This window comes from Orbicella franksi, chromosome 13, assembly GCF_964199315.1.
Source record: "Orbicella franksi chromosome 13, jaOrbFran1.1, whole genome shotgun sequence".
Classification (NCBI taxonomy): Eukaryota; Metazoa; Cnidaria; class Anthozoa; order Scleractinia; family Merulinidae; genus Orbicella; species Orbicella franksi.
The window spans coordinates 17,481,519-17,500,748 of NC_138157.1; the positions used below are offsets into that span (position 1 = coordinate 17,481,519).

The window sequence follows — 19,230 nt, forward strand, 5'->3', positions numbered from 1 at the left end:
AATATTTACACAAACTAATCTCATTTCACTTTAGGTAGTACCTAAAGCTACCTGTAGACAAAAAATGGGACGAAACGAATTTTTGAGCATGTCGGCGATTTTTTTATTTTTCTTTGATTTTTAGAGACATCCACTCTTAAAGTCTCTAATTTCAATAGTATCAGGAAATGGACTAAGTATTGGATCGTATGAAAGGGTAAAAACAAGTAAATGATCAGCTATCTCTACTGCAATACTACCACTTGTACTTGAAGATACAAAATTGGAATGAATATGATCTATACAACTTATTGAGGTCTCAGTTATACGTGTTGCTTCAAATATCAGGGGGATTAAAGCCTTCGGAATGAATTAGATTAAGGTATTCCTTTGCTATTGCGCTCCTAACAAGTGTATTGATATTGATATCACCTAGGATCAAACATTTACGCTTTGACAAAAAGATGGAATGCAAAACTTGTTCAAATTCATCAAGAAATTCCCGTTGGGACCTTTTAGGTGGGTTATAAATAACGCCAATTAACAAGCCTTGAGTGTCTACCCAAATATTTTTAAAGCCATCTATTCTAAGATCATCTCTTATTGTATAGTCAAAGTTTGACTTTAGATAAAGAGCAACTCCGCCGCCTGTTGAAAACGTGCAGTTGTCTATTATCATATTGTAATCTGTAGTTTTTATGCTATCTAGATCGACTTGAGGCGTGATCCATGTTTCTGAGCAAGCAATCATATCAATTTCGAAGGGAATGGAGTCCAAAAGATTGCATAGCTCGTCAAAGTGTTTACTTAGGCTTCTGATATTAAGATGAAGTGCCGAGAGTTGCGGCTTAACGACAGAGGAGAGTTCATTAAGCTCTTCTACTGTAAATATTCCATGATCAGTAAATGATTGTACATTTAAATCTGGATCATTCGTGTTATGAGTCATTTGTCTATTTTAAGCAACTTAATATTGGCAAATGCCAGTTGAATATAAGCTAGTTGTAGGACAACAGAAGGTTTTTCTGCATATTTTAATTAACCTGATCAATGGATATAAACATCTACGTTTCTCTATACAAAGTTCCATCAATATACAGTTTTCCACGATGAAATCTTGGCCTTTTCCCCCTCTCAAACGCCTCCTTCATCATATCTTTGAGCTTCTTCTTTTTCTCTCGGTCCTCCCAAATCAGATCCTCTGTGATCCAAACACGATCTTTAAGGTCACGCTTCTTCTGAATAACTTTGTACCTCTCTGGACGATAAACAAACTTACAAATTATCGCTCGTGGCTTATCATCGCTTCTTGCTCCCGCTCGATGGGCGTTTTCAATTTATGGCTCCAGATTAAGCTGGTTTGATAGGATATCGTTGATTTTCTGCAGGCAATCTCGCCAGGAGACTCTGGAATGTTGTGAAAACGGAGATTGTATTCGCGTGAATAACGTTCGAGGGACAGCAAACGTTCATACATTTGAGCGATTTGCGTGGTATGGTTTTGAACCGAGCTTTCTATTTCATCGACTTTGCATCTTGCATCATGAAGTTCTCCCTTGAGCTCCTCGAAACTTTGGTTGAGGGTCGTAAATTGTTTCGAAAGCTTGACCAAGGCTGCCTCATTAGACTGAACTTTCGCACTCAGATTCGAGATGTCCTGTATGATCTTGTTCTGACCTTCGCACAAGCATGTCAGTAGCTCGCGTACATACGTTTCAAAATCTTCTTCTGGTGCATCACTTGACAGTTTCTTGCTTCCTCTCGTAGTTAATGACATGTTAATACGCAAAATAACACATGTAGTAAGGTAGATATGAAAAGTAGAAGAAAAAAATTTAAACTTTTTCCCTATTTAGCTCGGAGCTACAAATTTCACGGCCACCTTGCTTGGTGACCGCTGACCGCTCTCATTTTTGATGGCTTGCTGAAGTTATTTTTTATAATCTTTTTACAGTAGTTCACTTCGTATAAAATTTTTTCCATGAATTTATAAATAGCATTTTCACCTCTATATATATATCTGCACTGGTTTTGTGTATTTATCATCATAATAGCAAACCACTTTATAACCATAACTACAGTGATGATTTTGATTTGATTCAGTGTACGATTTATCGTTATTTGGTTTGCAACCTTGTGCTTTTTCTGTTATTCCTTCAAAATCAGCACATATTACAAATGGTACTTGAAGTTGTTTATGGTGGTTGATAAATTTAACAGTTTCACCTTCGTCAGACATTTTAATAGCTTGCTCATCATTAATGACTATACAATTTGTTTTGTGTTTGTTGAGAATCTTTTCTGAACAGAAACATTGCAAACAATACATACAGAAATGTTTTCTATGCTCATATTTTGTTTGGCTATACATGAATCTATTGAAATCTTTTATTAGAACGTAATGTTTATTTTCACTATCTGTTATCAACAAAAGATTCATTTGATCATCAAACTTTTCTCTTGATACATATATCGGATATGTTTGAAGTTTTCATATTAAAAGACGTTGATGTTGATGTTATTCTGTCATTCTATTTTATTATATTGTTTCACATCTACTGGAAATTTAATTCCTTTGTAGTCAAGTTTTTTGACTAATTCTTTGTCAGATTTTTTAATTCGCTGTGGATCCTTTTCCTGTGGATTTAAATGTCTGATATGACTCCATCGGAAGCATTCATTATCTTTGTTTTTCATGTTTACCAAACCCTTCTTGGAGTTTCTCAATTCTTTAGGCAGTTGGATGTATGATGAACCTTTAATCGGCTTGCATTTATAATAGTTGAAGTTTTACTATTGAAATAAGCTGTTTTGTAGTTGTATTTTCACCTGCTGGTTTTTTGAAAGTTATTTTAATGTCTCGACTAATTTAAAACCTTTAATTTTGTTCGCCAAAGGTTTGAGATAAGTTTCAGTCCATTTCATGGTGCTGTTTAGCTGCCCTAATGAGTCTTTTTCGTTTTTAATGTCAACTTCATACGCCTTAACAGCGTTTTTCAAAGCTTTGTTGAGTTTTGTTATTTTCGTTCTTGGAGCAGCTACTGGTTTGTAATTATCTCTGAATTGAGGTGGTGGTGGAATGATTTTCTTTCTCGGAGCAGCAATCGGTTTGTAATCATCTCTGAATTGAGGTGGGGGTGTAATTACTCTTGAATTTAAAATTGGAATCATTTTTTTGGATTTCTACAGCATAAAGAAACAGATTTTTTCTTCTTGAATTAAAAATTGGAATCATTTTTTTGCATTTTTACTGCACAAAAAATTCAGATTCATTTGTTACATTTTTACTGGACAAAAATTCAGATTTATTTGTAGCATTTATATGGTGTTTATTGGTCTTCAAATGACAATGTTTACCTGCCATTGTATAATTATGACTATTATTACAAACATCACAATACCAATCTGTGTTTAATAACCAAAGGGTATTGTATCTGATTTTTGCTGCTCTTTTTTCTTCTTGAGTTAAAGGCTTGATTGGCGTGTAAATACCAAAAGGTCTTCCTCTTTTTTTCTTCTCCATAACATATAATAACTATATATTTTTATACGTTTTTTGATAATTTATATGTAAAATATTTAAAGCGATGTTACTTTTTTACATTGTAATGACAATAATTAAGTTGATAATTGTAAATATAAAGTTCATCCAGTTTATGATTTTTATGCTGCTTCAAAGGATGGTAAAATCATTCATATTGAAAAACAAATACCAATTTCTGGTAATGTGAATAAAGGAAGGATAATGTGCACTGCAAGTGGAAATGGTGTAAGGAACAAGAAAACCTACCTTGCACATCGTTTTGTTTGGGAATGCTTCAATGGTTTGATACCCGATGGAAAAGTAATTTTTCGTGTCAATATAGACCGAATAGACAATCGTTTATGTATGACACATCATCAGGTAGGTAAGGAAATAACCAAAGATGTTGATTTTTCATCAACAAATAAGTACAACTATCAAAACGTGAGATGTGTAAAAGCAGTAAATTGTACCACAAATGAAATTACATATTACAACAGTATGTATGCAGTACAAAAACATTTAGGTGTTTATAATTGTAATGTGAAAAAAGTTTGTGATAAAATTTCATATCATAAAACAGGTATATCTAAAACAGATGGTTATTCATACAGATTTGAGTACATCAAAAAAGAGGATTTACCTGTTGATCATATAAAATCATGTGACATAAGGCCAAAAACAAAACAAGATGAAGTGAAATGTCTTGCATGTGGCTCAAAAAAAAATTCATAAAAAAGATTGCTATACAATTACAAAAGAAAACCCCAAAATTGAACGTATTAGTGTAAAAATGAAAGTAGAATAAATAGTCAGAAACAATAAGATTTTTGGCTATCAGAAATAGCGAAAACAGATATATATTTATACCGTAGTACTGATATATATACATTAGATAATTTTACGTTTATATATTTTTCAAATCTTTCAATGGCACCCAACTGTTGAAGTCATCACTATACCCTTTCCACTTCACTAAGGCTTGTTTTTTCTTGTGATCTTTACGAATGATTTTTTCAATTCTGAATATATCCTGTTTTTTATTGAGATCCTTTAATTTGTAAGTAACTGGATTGGTATAATGGATCTTATCAATCATAAACACTTCTTCAGTTTAATTTGGGGTGTATCCTTTGTCAAATACTTTTCTCTCATACTCCCTTATTCTGACTTTGTCACCCACTTTGAACTTTGGTTTTGATGATGATGGTTCCATATCACCATAAAGATTAAAATATACAATTCCTTCATTCTTCTTTTTACTGGCTTCTGTAGGTGTCATTTTTATTGACCTGTGTTTGGTGTTATTATACTGTTTTAATATTTTGGGTAGTATGTCTAAATACTGTGTATTACCTTGAACAGTGAACTGCTTCCACATCTTGGTTTTTATTGTTCTGTTCCATCTTTCACAAACAGATGACTATTCTTCATTCTCAGTGGAATACATCTGTATATTATTTTTTTTACAATAGGTCCTTTAAGAATTTGTTATAGAATTCCTTACCCTTATCAACCCATAAATATTGTGGTCTTCTGCCTTCTTTGAATATGGTTTTGAATGCTTCAGCACGGTTTCACCTTTTTAACTCGGGAATTGCGCTTGCGCAACACGAGTTATCGTGGGTTATGGGGAAATGTGTCACTCGATGGATGGGCTGTAAAATTATGCAAATGAGGTACGCTCGCGGCTTGCTTTTAAATTGCTGTCCATCTTTAATTAAAATAAGCTGTTTTAAAGGTCTACATTAACAGATATACAGTTAAAGAAGACTCGGCCACCGAAAATGAGAACATCGAGAACTTGCCTAAAATCGATGAACAGCACAGGTCACTTCTCTCTGGTTGCCGACTTCGCATGGATTTTACAGAAACAGAAGTCGTTGAAGTACGGTTATGGTATGGTAAATGCGCATATAGCGAGCGAAATGATATAAACACAGAGCATTTATTTATTTACTGTATCGCTAAAAATGAAAAAGGGAAGGAAAAAAAAGTTAAAAATCAACATGCACCCGGAGTCGATTGCGGTATCTTTCGTTTGCAGACTTGTCCACTACCCACTGTGCTACGTGAACATTACCTGAGTGAAGTGGAGAAAACAAACATTATTAAATTAATTAAACCGCTGTTAACTCAGCGGGCTCGAGTCTGTACGAGGTCGTCTGTGGATTAATTTGTCCTTCACCGAACAACTGTCAGTGAGTATATTTGCTACCCGTGGATTTTTCTGACCCTCGGCAGTGCCTTTTTTAAAACTTAGAGGTCACATGTGTTCATTAGTCGGCAAATAGAGTCGCAACGTTTGTTTTGAGGGAAGGTCTTCATGACCTGTTTTGCACCGGGGCTCTTCGCAAGCTACACACAACACAGGTAAGCTGAAACAAGATGTTTTGTTCAAGAAGCTTGGTTTAGAAGAAATTGGAGTGAATCAACGTAGTAGCTGAAGGATGCATTAGTCACCGCGATCACCGACTGGATCTGGAGAGACTTTTTAAACATTCCACATTAGGCCGTTTGTGTTGGACTTTTTTAAACATGGTGAAAGAGAAGTTGTTGAGACAGTTTGTCTTGTTATTTTTCCCTTAATTTCCTTATTGAAAGACCAGGTGTCCAGCCTGAACGAGAAAGGAGTCAAAGCTGTAGTTTTTGGGGCCAGAAAGTTCTGACTCGGAAATTAAGGATGCTTTTGAAGGTAAATACAACCTTACGTTTACAAAGTCAGTGCGCTTTCAAGTGGGTTTTGAATACAGATCGCGGATTTAAAGCAGCTTCCTGGACTTTCGAAAACAAAAATGGTCATGTACAGTATTACTTCAAAGTTTAATTCAAATTTTCGAACGACTTGTAAAGCCACGGCCGATAAAATGACTGCAAAAGCCGTCGGCAAAAACTCAAGCTTTCGCTTTAGCGTGAATAATTAATTTGAACATGCTGTCACGCAGCGAAAGCACGTCTGCGAAATTTTGAACATTTTTTTGCTTTTAGATAGTTTTTTTTTGCCTCATCTTGAATGAAAATTTATTGTTATTGAACTTCCTGTTATGTTTCTTTCATTTGGCCACCTTTCTTTGGGAATTTTAGGTTTTTAAAGTTAACAGTATTTTTGAACCGTGGATTTCCGCATATTTTACGGCGACCAGTCCGCGGCCGTGTTTGTTTAGTTTATTCGCTTCTGGTAATGTTCTTTTTATTATATAGACATACTGAGGACGGTGTTTTTGACGTTTCTCCGTAGATTTCCGACAACTTTCCGAAGATTCTCCAAAACTTGTCCGAAGGTCACACGAACGTTGCCGAACGTTTTCCGAAATTTTCCGAAGATTTCCGAAGATTTCCGAAGATTACCGGAGATCGCCAAAGACTTTCGAGGAAGACCCGAAGATGTTTCGATCATTAACCAACGAATTTAAGTACAATTTAAGAGACAAACTTGACATCAGTGAAATCATCCTCTTGAGTCCCGGATGTGGTTTAGTATGAATTTTACGAGTGGTATTTTAGTATTTTCCAGTAAAACACTCGTGACTATATAATAAATACAGAAATTTGCGGATAAAGCAGTGAATATTAATTTTAGCCTCGAGCAGTAGGAACATATCTTTGATTATGTTTATATCTTTAATGAATGAAACAACAGCGTCTTTACCAAACCTAAATAACCTACACTTTATATAAATGGAAAAGAACGTTAGCAAGCATTTTTTTCTACTGTGTTCTCGTTAAATTTCTGCAACTTGCGCTTTGTGTTCATAGAGTGACTTAGCTGTTTTCTCTGGTTTTGTCAAATCACTTCGAGTTGTGAATATTCGAGTTCTGGGTGACTGATTTTGTTTGACAGTTGGTTCATTATTATACGGTAGACGGTCCTGGTTTTTCATATTATTCTTTTTAATCGTTATGTCTGACAAAGCAATTATTTATGTTGAGAGTTGAGCGTGGGCAAATCAAAACTAAAATTTCAAACAGAAAAAACGACATCTCAGTCTAAAGCCTCCGGACCTTTGTACTGAATTAGGTAGGTTCCATTTCGATGAACCTATTCAGCTTCAGTTATTACAACTGATGAATTTAATTCTTCTAATTTGCAAGCTGGAATAAAACTGAAAAATCGTCAAAAATTACAAGCAAGGCACCTTCTGAATAAAATTTGATTAAACTTAAAAATTCTAACTATATATGTACACGGTTATGCCTTCGTACTTTTGAAATGTATTGAGGACCTTTTAGGTATTTAATTTTTGAGTTATTTTTTTGAAAAAAAAAAAACCTTTTAGTCGGCGCGTCGGGTATGTTATGGACGGGTCAGTGGATGAGTGAGGTGAGTGAGTGAGTGAGTGAGAGATGTATGTATGTCACATCAGTCAGATTGGATCTACTATAAACAGCCAATCAAATTTCTTGCTGTAAAGGTAAATGGTATGTGGGAAGATTTGATCGCGATACAGTTCAGAACGGCCATATTTATTCTTCTATAAAAGAGGAGGAAGTATTCATATATAGGGGTTTACTTCGACATTTTCTGTGGGTTAGGCTGAGGATTTTAGTTATGAACGAGATGAGCCTTGAGGTCTGAAACAGTTCGCGAGTTAGTAGTACGCCAATGGAACGAGATTTTTTAGTTACAAAGGTAACTTGATACTTTTGTTTTTCACGAGTAAATTCAATTAGAGGTCACGAATCGCCGCTTCTAGTTCTTAGGACATGTTTTAGAGGAGACGAGACTATTTAGATTTGAAACAGTTCTAACGTTTACAATAATAAGTGCAGGTAACGATTGTCTTGTTCTTGTTGCATGTAAATATAACGAGATATTTTTATTTTTTAGTTACAAAGGGTAATTTGACACTCTTGTTTTTCACAAGGGAGTAAATTCAATTAGAGCTGACAAATCGTCACCACTTGTTCCCACGAGATGTTTGCTATCTTTAGTTACAAATGGTAACTTGACACTTGTTTTTTATATGGGAGTAAATTCAATGAGAGCTTACAAGTTATCGGCAAAAAAGAAGCTTTCATTTCTGGACGGACGGACGTCTCTGCAGTAGCAGTTTAATAGTTTTATTGATGACATTCATTTCAGTCCGATATTTTTAAAGGTAAAATGTATGAAAACTGCTCGAATATTCTTTGAAGACTGCGTGGTACCAAGTTAAAGTGCAATTTAATTAAATCAGACTTTCAAAGTGTCAGAGAGGTTTTTTTCTTCTTTCTTTCTATTTTCGGTGAAGTAGTGTTGTGTTGTGTAAAAAGGGTAAACTTACGACTCGTATAAAATGCGAAAAGGTCTCTTACTTAACTTGAGCATTTTTGAGCAAAACTTCCTCTTGGGGGTTGGAAGGGCTATGTGATCGGTGAGTGAGGGAGTTATGCATGTGCGCGTGTCACACCAATCACAGTGTGGGTTGTGTTAAAGAACGAATCAAATTGCCTGTTAGAAAATAAGATGGTATCTACATTAATCTGGAGACGTGTCAGATTTACTGTAGTTTGTTCAGTCAAACATTTTATGGCTTACTATTTAGCTATCTTACCATGACCGATGTAACATCGCATGTACATCACAAATTCCCAGTTTTTTTTTTGCTGTACATCGCAACCAAAAAAACTTGTCAAATTAACCAAATCATCACTGTAAACAGCTCCATGAATGCTCCTATCTCCGACACTTCACAAAAAAAATAACTCTTGCACGCCTTGCGTGCCTATGTTACTAAAAGTTGACTCAGTGCGTTTAACAACAACTTTACCGAATTTAGCGATCCAGCAGACGTGCAAAACATTTTAATGTTACTATTTGAGACAATTCGATTACTTCCGGAAAAAACTAAGTCTTAAGGGCTTCACTAACTGCCTTGATAGTCAGTCTGGTGCGCCCGTTCGCCTCGTTAAGAATCTCGTCAGATAAATAATAAGTTTGAATGTTTAAATACGGCACCACTTCTGTCATTGGGGTCTAGTGTGTCCCAGGCGCCCCACTTGTGAGGGTAAACGGGCGTTTTGTAGCGAGTGGAAGCTGGTGCCTTCCTGTCTTTCTTGCCGGTTCTCATTCGGCCCTATGTTTTTCCCTTCATCGCCCTTACAGGCGCTACCAATCCAATCTTGCTCTACGTGCTTCTGCGGGCGGTACACTCACAACTGGTACACCGAGAAACGATGGTAGATCATGTCGAACTCCGCATGTGGTTCCATCCAGGAGGGTCACACCAATACGCGTGGTAGCGGCGCGGCTGGGCTCAACCGAAGTGACTCTGAAAACGTTTCTGAAGGCGCGCTTGAACTCGTTCGACCTGAGCATGTAAATGATCGGATTTAGAGCGCTGTTTACTCCCAACATCACAATAACAGCAGAGCGGAGTGCATCGGGTACTCCGCTGGGACCGAGTGTGACGGTGAGCAGGACAAAGATAACTGCTGGGACATAGCAAAACACAAACGCTCCAATCACCATTACTGTACGCAAGAAAAATTAAAATGAACAAATTAGCTATATTGAGGTGGCTCTGAACCCTAAGTACAGATTTTTTTAAGACTTTGCCAAAACTTGCGGCTGATCATGCTTATTAAAATTTGATAATATAAAAAAAATTCTCCGTGCCGTTTTTGAATTATAAGGGTAATTCTTCCTGTCCTGTCTTTTCATATATTGGATGGTGGAGAGGGAAATATTCGGAAACGCGTTTCAAAAAAAAGCAGTGCTTTTTGAAACTCCAGTCTGTTGTGAAACACAGATAACTGATGTTAACCTCAGCGGCCTTGACTGGGGTCAACCCTGTTAGCCCTATTAAAATGTACATTTAACGTCTTTTCTGTCATACCTGCAAGTCAGCTAGTTATTCCTCCCAAACTAAATTACCTAAAGGAAAACTCAACAATTTAAACCATCAATCTCTTGCTACCTATTGTCTTCATCCATTTCATCTCTTTCCTCTTCCTTCTTCTCATGTCAGCCGTCTCAGGATTCAGGTTTTCGCCAGGCTCAACTCGGTTGCTCTGAAACCAAGAGATCTTAGCGATGTGACCGAAGACGAATATCAGCACCGCAAAAGTATGGTTGGCTATTCGTTTCAAAATTACGACAGGGTATACGCCGGTTTTTCTGCCGCGTATACTTGTTTACATACGTTACGTATGGGCTTTAAGCCCACATATACGGCCATTTAGATCGCGTATATACGCATTTTTAAAGGGCCACATATTTGCGTAAATTCAAGCGCGGGGATATGCGGAATAAATGCCCAAATATACGCGTCCTACAAGGACCCATATATACGCGTGCTAAAATGCGCGTATATGCGGGTCTCGTAAATTACGGTGTATATGCCAGCACGAAATGTGCCTTTTAAGAGAATGGCTGTTCGTGTATGATAGCAATGAAAATTGCTTTAACTAGAACTCGTCAATATGGCGGCAGTAGTGAAATGCCTTGTCTTAATCTATTTGCTATTTAATGTTTGTTACTGCAGCTCCTCCAGTGACTGAACTTCTAGAAACAGTTATGGGTCTTTTGAATGACTGTTTACGATTTTATCCTCACGGTAATCGTAACATGGCAGAGAACTTGATTGTTCGTCGTGAAGTTGCTTTGGATTCTGTTCACCGTTTAGGACAGAGGTGCCCAAGCGAATGCTGAGAGAATTCTGCCTCTTGAATTGCTGGTGAGACAAATTCAATACTTACTGCATAGACGGGAAATGTTTGCAGCTCAGTTTTGAACTTGAGTTATCTCAAAGTACACAAAGCATACACGACTTTCATAATGGCTGACGGCGCGTGGGACTGGTAATTACTTTAACATGACATCGAGGTCAGAAAGGCCACGCTTGAGGATGACACATGTAAACAAAGAGACACAAAGGCCAAGGAAGGTTGAATAGGACAGCTGTTTTGACTCGATTCGGTCGAATTATTTTCAAGAATTGGAAATGCCGACTCACTGTTGTGTTCCAGAATGCACGAAGAAAGGATATCGGGAAGACGATGGGACAAAAGTATCGTATTTTAAATTTCCGACCGACAACGCGATGAAGAAGAAGTGGCTTCACGCGATAAGAAGAGACGAAGGAAAGCACTTCAAGGTTACTGAAAATACAAAGATATGCTCCCGGCATTTCAGGGACGGTGATATTAAAAAATCTCTCGCCGGCAAGAATGAATTAAGAGAAGGAGTTGTCCCTTCTGTGTTTCCATGGATTCGTACATCGCCACGCAAAAGGAAGAAGCCGGCGGAAAGAAACTTCGAACTGACAGCTTCGAAAAGTGCATCACGGAAATTGTCATCCTCAGCTGTCTTTGTTGAAGAATTACCAAGCGAAGTGGTCCCAGATCTACCAGATTGTAGCTTAAAAGTCGAAGAAGAAACACAAACTGATTTTACCGAGCAGGAGGCCTACTTGAGGGAAATTATTGACAACAATAAAAAAATTATTCATAAACTCGAACAGGAAATTGAGGAACTTAAGCGCCAACTGCAAGATGCCCAGCGTCAAAATGATGTTCTTAATAGGAGATTGTTTAATTTTGAAAACTGTAAGTCAAAAGATTCAAATGCTGCTTTTTATACGGGCTTTCAAAGCTGGGACACTTTAATGGCTGTTTTTGAGTATCTTGACCCTGGGGAAAGGGGTGAGAACATTTCCTACTGGCGGTCTACAACTGACAACAACACCGATTACGGTGAAGACGACCTACTAACAAAAAAGGGGAGAGCTAGATCTTTAAGGCCCATTGATGAATTTTTTTATGGTCATGTGTAGACTAAGGCAAGGATTTCCAGAGGACCATCTAGCTCAATTATTTAATGTATCAGCATCCACAGTTAGCAGAATAATTATCACATGGGTCAATTTTATGTTCTTTAAGTTTGGACAAATAAACATTTGGCCCAGCAGAAAAGTAATTGATACTACAATGCCCGAATCTTTTAAAGGGAAGTACAAATCTACTCGAGTCATAATTGACTGTACTGAGGTTAGATGTCAAATGCCAAGCAGTTTGCAGTTGAATGGAGAACTTTTCAGTTCCTACAAAAATCACACAACTTTGAAAGGTTTGGTTGGCATTTCTCCCGGTGGAGCAGTTACATTCATAAGCCAACTGTATACAGGTTCTATCTCCGATCGAGAAATTGTCAGAAGGAGTGGATTTTTAGGTCTACCATTTGATGACAAAGACTCCATCATGGCAGATAAGGGATTCACAATTCAGGATTTGTTGCCTTTGGGGGTTAGTTTAAATTTGCCACCCTTTCTTGGAGCATCTTCACAGATGGCTGCAGAAGATGTGGTAAAAACACAGGAAATTGCAAGTTGAAGGATACATGTTGAACGTGCCATCAACAAGATTAAGAATTTTCACATATGGGACAGAGTTGTTCCACTACATCAAATGGGAATTGTAAACCAAATGTGGGCAGTGTGTGCATTCTGTTGTAATGTACAACCCAACATTATATCGATGTGACTATCACATTCATGTGAGGCACTTTAGAATTAATTATTTAATCCATAAGTTGCCTACAAACCTGTTCTCTCTCTGGATTGTATGGGACTATTAATTGGGCATTAGGATAGACAACATTTCCCCCCCCCCCCCCCCGCCACCCAACTGTTCTGACTATTTATTGTAAGATTTACATTATATTTTACAGACATCTTTTGTATCTGTAAAGACTCTTTTAACTTTGACCATGTTGTCTATGTTGTCGTTTCAGTTATCTTTGGTTTAAAGTTTGTAAACCAGTTGGATTTTAATTTTCCTTTGTATTCTTTAGCATACTTTGAAACAAAGGAGAATAAAAATCAAACTGATTTGAAAAATTTCGACCCAAAACAAATTGTTAACTATAACAACAGTAAGAATTTATTCATGTAAGGTATTAATTCCCAGTCAACAAATAAAATCACAACATTTAAAAATAGATGAATTAAGTAGCATGGTATTACCAATTCTGTTTGAAACATACAGAGATGTTAGAACAAATAATTTTTCGCTGGGAAACTGTAGATAACAGGGTCAACCAGATGTAGCTGTGCACAAGATTTCACAGTCACTGTTGTTGTTTACCTGACAATTTCCCTCGAAAAGCTTCGCAGAAGCAAACTTAAGAAAATGTTCAAAGTAATAAGAGAGCAGTTTCTGCTTTAGTCCAGCCCAGAAAACAGGATCAAAAAGTATACGTTCAATATAAATGCCTTTGCTGGTATACACAATAAAGTCACACCACCTTGCTCCCGTAACCGCCATCTGTCCCTGGACTTGAGCATAGTAGGGGTGGTCTTCCTTCAATTTACACTCTGAAACACCTGTCTGTTCCATGAAGAACTTTGCATCTGTGCAAGCATCAAGGGGTGTGACATGATACTTGGTGTATGGGCATTTTACTTCTGCTATCCCAAAGTAATCAGTACAGCCAAAGTCAACTACTCGTGCATCAGGGGTAGCACCTAAAATTGGACATCCTTTTGATACCACAAGTCCACAAGGCAGTACCTTAACAGGTGTCCCTCTGTTGAACATGAACTTCTCATACTCCATCAGGGCAACTGGTTCAAACTTTTTGCCATGTTCTAAATATTTAGAAGAAACTGGTGTGGGATTCATCAGTTGCTCAGCAAATGAAGCGTGGTTTCTTTGTCGTTTCGAAATCAAATGATATTGCGATGCTGTAAATCTGAATTTTCTCTCTTCCTTCCATTTTGAGCATTCGGCTTGGTTCCTTGTTTGAGTTTCCAGGTCATTGATTTCATCTTCAACCAAAGTTAAAGACTGTAACAGTTTCTGGTCATTCTCAGACAAATTATCTGGAATTACCATGCTGTCAATGTCCCTTAGAGGAAACCTTGGATAATTTAAGGCATCGTTATTTACTTGATCGAGTCTTGAAATGTAGTTAATAGATGCAGTAGCCTCAAAGTGTGATTCTGTTAGAGCAACTTGATATGACAAGAAACTGCCAACTTGAAATTTGCCAAACTTTGTTTCCACATGTCCAACACCTGCCTGATCAGTCTGTTCATTAGCCATTTCAGATAGGCCCATATTGGGATCAATGTTTCTCAGTTGCTCCTTAAGATTTTGCTCGGTAGCCAGATTATGGGTATTTTTCATTCTTGCATTATACACAAGCGGTTTGATACCGGACCGTGAAGTGGATTCAGCATCCTTTATTTTTCTCACTTCTACTGTCATTACTGGCTGAGGGGCAATGTTCTTTCCCCCACCCTTTTTGTGCCACTGCTGGAGTTGAGAAGTACAAGCTACGGAGGACTGTTGATCCTGTTCCTCACTCAGATCTTTAGTAGTAGTAGAAGAAAATAAAGTATACTTGCACATCTTAAACATCAGCGCCAATACGTGGTTACAAAATCCAACTTTTCCTGCCACACACGAACAAGAAGCACTCACCACTTCTCCAGACAAGATACATAGGGCAATTTGCAGATTATGAGGAGGGTCGCTTTTTCTGAAACTATGGCAACACTTCCCTTTAAAGAAAAAGTGTCTGGAATCACTCACACATTCAATATCTTCCAGGTATTCGTCTTCTAAGAAAAGCCTGGCCTTTACTAATCCGGTCGGAACGGTGTGATGATCTACATTGGCGATCGCTTTTCCAGACTTCAAAACATGGCGATTCATCTGGAGCCGCGTAAACATAGGCATCTTTTCCAGTGACGTTCCCCATCCAGAGCTAGGAAACTGTACCGATTCATTGATTTCAGTGTCAGGCTCAGATCTCGTGCCTTGCTTTTCCTTTCTACGCTGTAGATTTTGTGAGGATCTGGATCCACGACCTGTTTGTCTTTGCCTGTTCGCATGTACTCATACACTCGCTTCACCAGCTCTGCTTTTGTCTTTAATCCTTTTCCCGGGTCTCCACGACATTTGAGCCAAAATTTAAGCTCTGAGATTTTTAATTCCTCAGGTTTTCTTCCAAGAAGAGAAGCGCCAGGTATATCATTTTCCGTAAGAAATATCGAAGTGCTCGCCATTCTAAACAAAAAGAGACGCGACGCGATCTTTTGGCCTTTCTGACCTCGTTTTCATGCAACTTGATCCAGGACTCTCGCGGTGTCCGCCATTATGAAAGTCGTGTATAAGCAGTGGAAAACATTCTTATAGAGAAAAATTTATAATTGGGTTAAGTTTTAATCCTGGGCTAGTGTTAACCGGCTTTCGAACAACCCGGCCCTGATGATTCGAGAAATAAGACTAAAGTGGTTTTTCCAATTCTGGTATCAGTATCATGCTGGATCATTTGCGAAGTAGAAATATCAATGTTCAGCGTCAGCATGTAAGGGAAAGTTTTTTTCAAACTGACCCAGCAGGGTCTGATTTGAGGTGGTTCAATACCATCACAAAGCGTGTTGACAGCGTCAGGGGACCTAATTCCCTCTGGCACATTGATGGACTACGCTGCGTTATCAGTTGGAGGTTCGTAATACATGGTAATTTTGACAGGGCTTTAGACTTTAAGTTGTGCAACAAACAATTCTGCGATTGGGCTTGCTCTATTCTTAGCTGCTGTGCAAAGTTATGGATTGCTCCCTAGAGTGTGTTCAGACGAAGGGGATGAAAATTTAGAGGTAGGAAGAGCTATGCTATGGCACAGGGGATTTAATAGGGGAAGCAAAATTGCTGGGTTGTCTGTACACAACCAGTGAATTAAGCTTCTCTGGAGAGAAGTCTTTATTGAAGTCGGTCAGTTCTACTACACTCTGTTCTACCAGATAGAAGAAAATGGCATCCTGGAATCGACCAGCATAATCGATCTGTTCTGTTTGTATTACATATTTCTTTCCAGAATTAACAACCAGTTAAACCTCCTAGTTGAGGCATGGAATAACCATGCTGTACGCACAACCAATATGGGTGAACGCAGTGATTTTACAAGATATATGTAATACTGGAAATACTAGCTGTCAGGGACACATTTGATGATAACACCCAACCAGATGAATTATCTGGTGATCCAATAGGACTTACACTAAAATCACGGCATTTTGTTTCCTAAAACTCCCCTTGAGGTATTGATATATCATAGGCTGGAGGACCCACTCTTCCATTAGAAGCTGATACAGTTGGCAAAGCCCTAATGGGAATACACTGAGGTGCATGAAACTGCTCTTAATGCAAACATTTCCCATCTAAGTAGTAAATATTGCATTTGTCTCACCAGCGATTTTAGAGGCCGTATCTTCTCAGCATTTGCCTTGGTACCTCTGTCCAATGAGTCAACTAAAGGATTAGCCTGCGTAGCTTGGCGGCTTAGCAATTTTTTAAGCAAGTCGAGCGCGAGCGCAAAAAGCGACAAAACCGCGAAAACCAGCAAGAACCCCCCAGGCTCCTCGTGGCTACGCCGCATTTGGCGCTCGCTTTCACGGCTTCGTCGTTTTCTTAGCGCTAGGATAAAATCTTAAACAGTCATTCAAAAGACGCATAACTGTTCTAGAAGTTCGTTGACGGGAGAGCTGCTGTAACAAACATTAAATAGCAGATAGACTAAGACAAGGCATTTTACCACTGCCGCCATATTGACGATTTCTAGTTAAAGTAATTTTCATTGCTATCATACACGAACAGCTATTCTCTTAAAAGGCACATTTCGTGCTGGCATATACAACGTAATTTACGAGACCCGCATATACGCGCATTTTAGCACGCGTATATATGGGTCCTTGTAGGACGCGTATATTTGGGCATTTATTCCGCATATCCCCGCGCTTGAATTTACGCAAATATGTGGCCCTTTAAAAATGCGTATATACGCGATCTAAATGGCCGTATATGTGGGCTTAAAGCCCATACGTAACGTATGTAAACAAGTATACGCGGCAGAAAAACCCGCGTATACCCTGTCGTAATTTTGAAACGAATGGCCAACCATGCAAAAGGAATCGTATCGAAAAGAGTGATATGAGACAAGGTGGACTTTGTGCAACAAGGCAGGTTCACTAGTGGACTGTGAGCAACCTAAGATGCTTGTTCTAAACTGAGAGCAGGGGTTGTCAACGTAAAACAAAGGCAAGCTCACCATGGAAACCACAGGAGCACCCCAGGCGATCAACAAGGCTAGTTTTACGCGTGTTCTAGTGACAATTTCAGTGTACCTCAGAGGGTAAAGGATGGAAATGTAGCGATCGCAACTGAGAATACAAATGTGAGCAATATCGACGTGCAAGAGTGTTGCGTGTATGATTACGAAGTGCTCGCACATTTTGTACACAGCCTCAAAGTCGTAGAGCCAGATCAAGCGAAAGAGAAGAAACGACAGCCAGGAGAAGTTAGACATTGCTAAGCTGGCCAGAACAGAACTGCCTGGTTTTTGACGGAGGCTTGTCACGCGCCAAATGGCCAGGCAAACACAGATGTTACCAATCAAGTTTGCTATGACAGTGGGGCCTAGAACTGCAGTTTGTAAGGTTGTGGATACAATACTCGGAGACGGCGCAGTGAAGCTCCTGCCAGAATGTCGAGACCCGTCAAACGAATCGCCCATGCTGGTTTGTTGGCTCGATGCCTCACAAGTTTGCGTCGCTTGATTACTGGCGCTGCATTATCAGCGGCGACTTAATTTTCACCTCACTTCTTTAGAAATAGTTCTTTTCTTAGATGGCTTAGGTGAACTTCCTCGTTATTGTTCGAGCGGCTTGCAAATTTTTAAGTAACAAGGCCGGAGAATAATATTCAAATCTAGAAACGAAAACCCAGAATTTTCCTTGTCGAAAGAATCCTTCCCGGTCAATAGGACTGAGGAATGAAAAGAGCTTCCGATGAAAAGCTAATGGGCAGAATTTATCACATACTAACATGAGATTGAAGTGTAGTGTAGGTTATTTAACGACATAAGTGGACCAAATACCCAAAAATTAAGAGTGTATGTTAAGGTGGTCGCAGTACAAATGTTTGTTTTCGCCGGTTATAAAGGCGAAAAAGGCCAAAAAAAAAAAAAGAAACATTTCCTGAAGTACAGGGGAGTATATGAAAAGCCAGATAAATGATGAAATTCGTGAAGAGATCAGTTTTCATGATGAGATCAGTTTTCATAATTTTGCGCCTAAATTGTAACAGGAAATAGCATATTTTGTTCACTCTCTCAGCCATTCAAGATAGTTTAATCTTTATAATCTGTCGTGAACCTTTTTCTTTTCTTTAAAACAGAGGACTAGAGACAAATGCTATTAGCATCACTTATTTTGTTAATCGATGTTTAATTCCAGCGTTACAAAGAGAGGGAGGAGTGGAAAAGCACACGCCAAGTTCTGAATCAAAAAATAAATTAAATTTCAGTTTAAATGGTCAAATTTCAGTACCAAAAAGAACCAGAATTTATAGGCTCGATAGCATTCTGTTCCAAATTTAAATTGATATTTATAACGAGATTATGATCTGAGAGAACTCATCCCCCCGTGCGTGGGCTTCTTCCATTGATAATGTCTTTCAATCTTCTTTTAGCGCTTGGTCATACTGAGAGGCCAATCTAAATGACGTAATAAATACCGTTAGTCCTCGAATTAGCGACCAGGGTGCCTGTTTCTCGAAAGCTCCCGTAAATACCGGGCCGGTTAACGGGAAACTGTACCGGGCCCGAGATAGCGTTTCTCGACGCACCCGTAAATTTTCCCGTTGCTTACCGGGCCTGATAAAATAGTGGGTTGTTACCAATCTCTAGCGCGCGCCTCATGCTCGTGCGCGAGAGAAGGAGAAACACTTGGGACTATACGTAC

The 19,230-nt window shown here is 38.4% G+C and overlaps 1 protein-coding gene and 2 pseudogenes across 1 annotated transcript; 1 reads left to right on the forward strand and 2 right to left on the reverse strand.

The window, feature by feature from the left end:
• Nucleotides 1-11,248: 11,248 nt before the first annotated feature.
• On the forward strand, nucleotides 11,249-13,087 carry LOC145466457 (uncharacterized; annotated as a pseudogene).
• A 29-nt stretch (nucleotides 13,088-13,116) lies between these two features.
• Nucleotides 13,117-15,596, reverse strand: LOC145466442 (uncharacterized; annotated as a pseudogene).
• A 1,376-nt stretch (nucleotides 15,597-16,972) lies between these two features.
• Nucleotides 16,973-18,145, reverse strand: LOC145466519 (alpha-1A adrenergic receptor-like). Its single transcript, XM_081450243.1, has one exon. The coding sequence runs from the start codon at nucleotides 18,000-18,002 to the stop codon at nucleotides 17,277-17,279; it is 726 nt and encodes a 241-aa protein (XP_081306369.1). The 5' UTR covers nucleotides 18,003-18,145; the 3' UTR covers nucleotides 16,973-17,276.
• Between the last annotated feature and the right edge of the window lie 1,085 nt (nucleotides 18,146-19,230).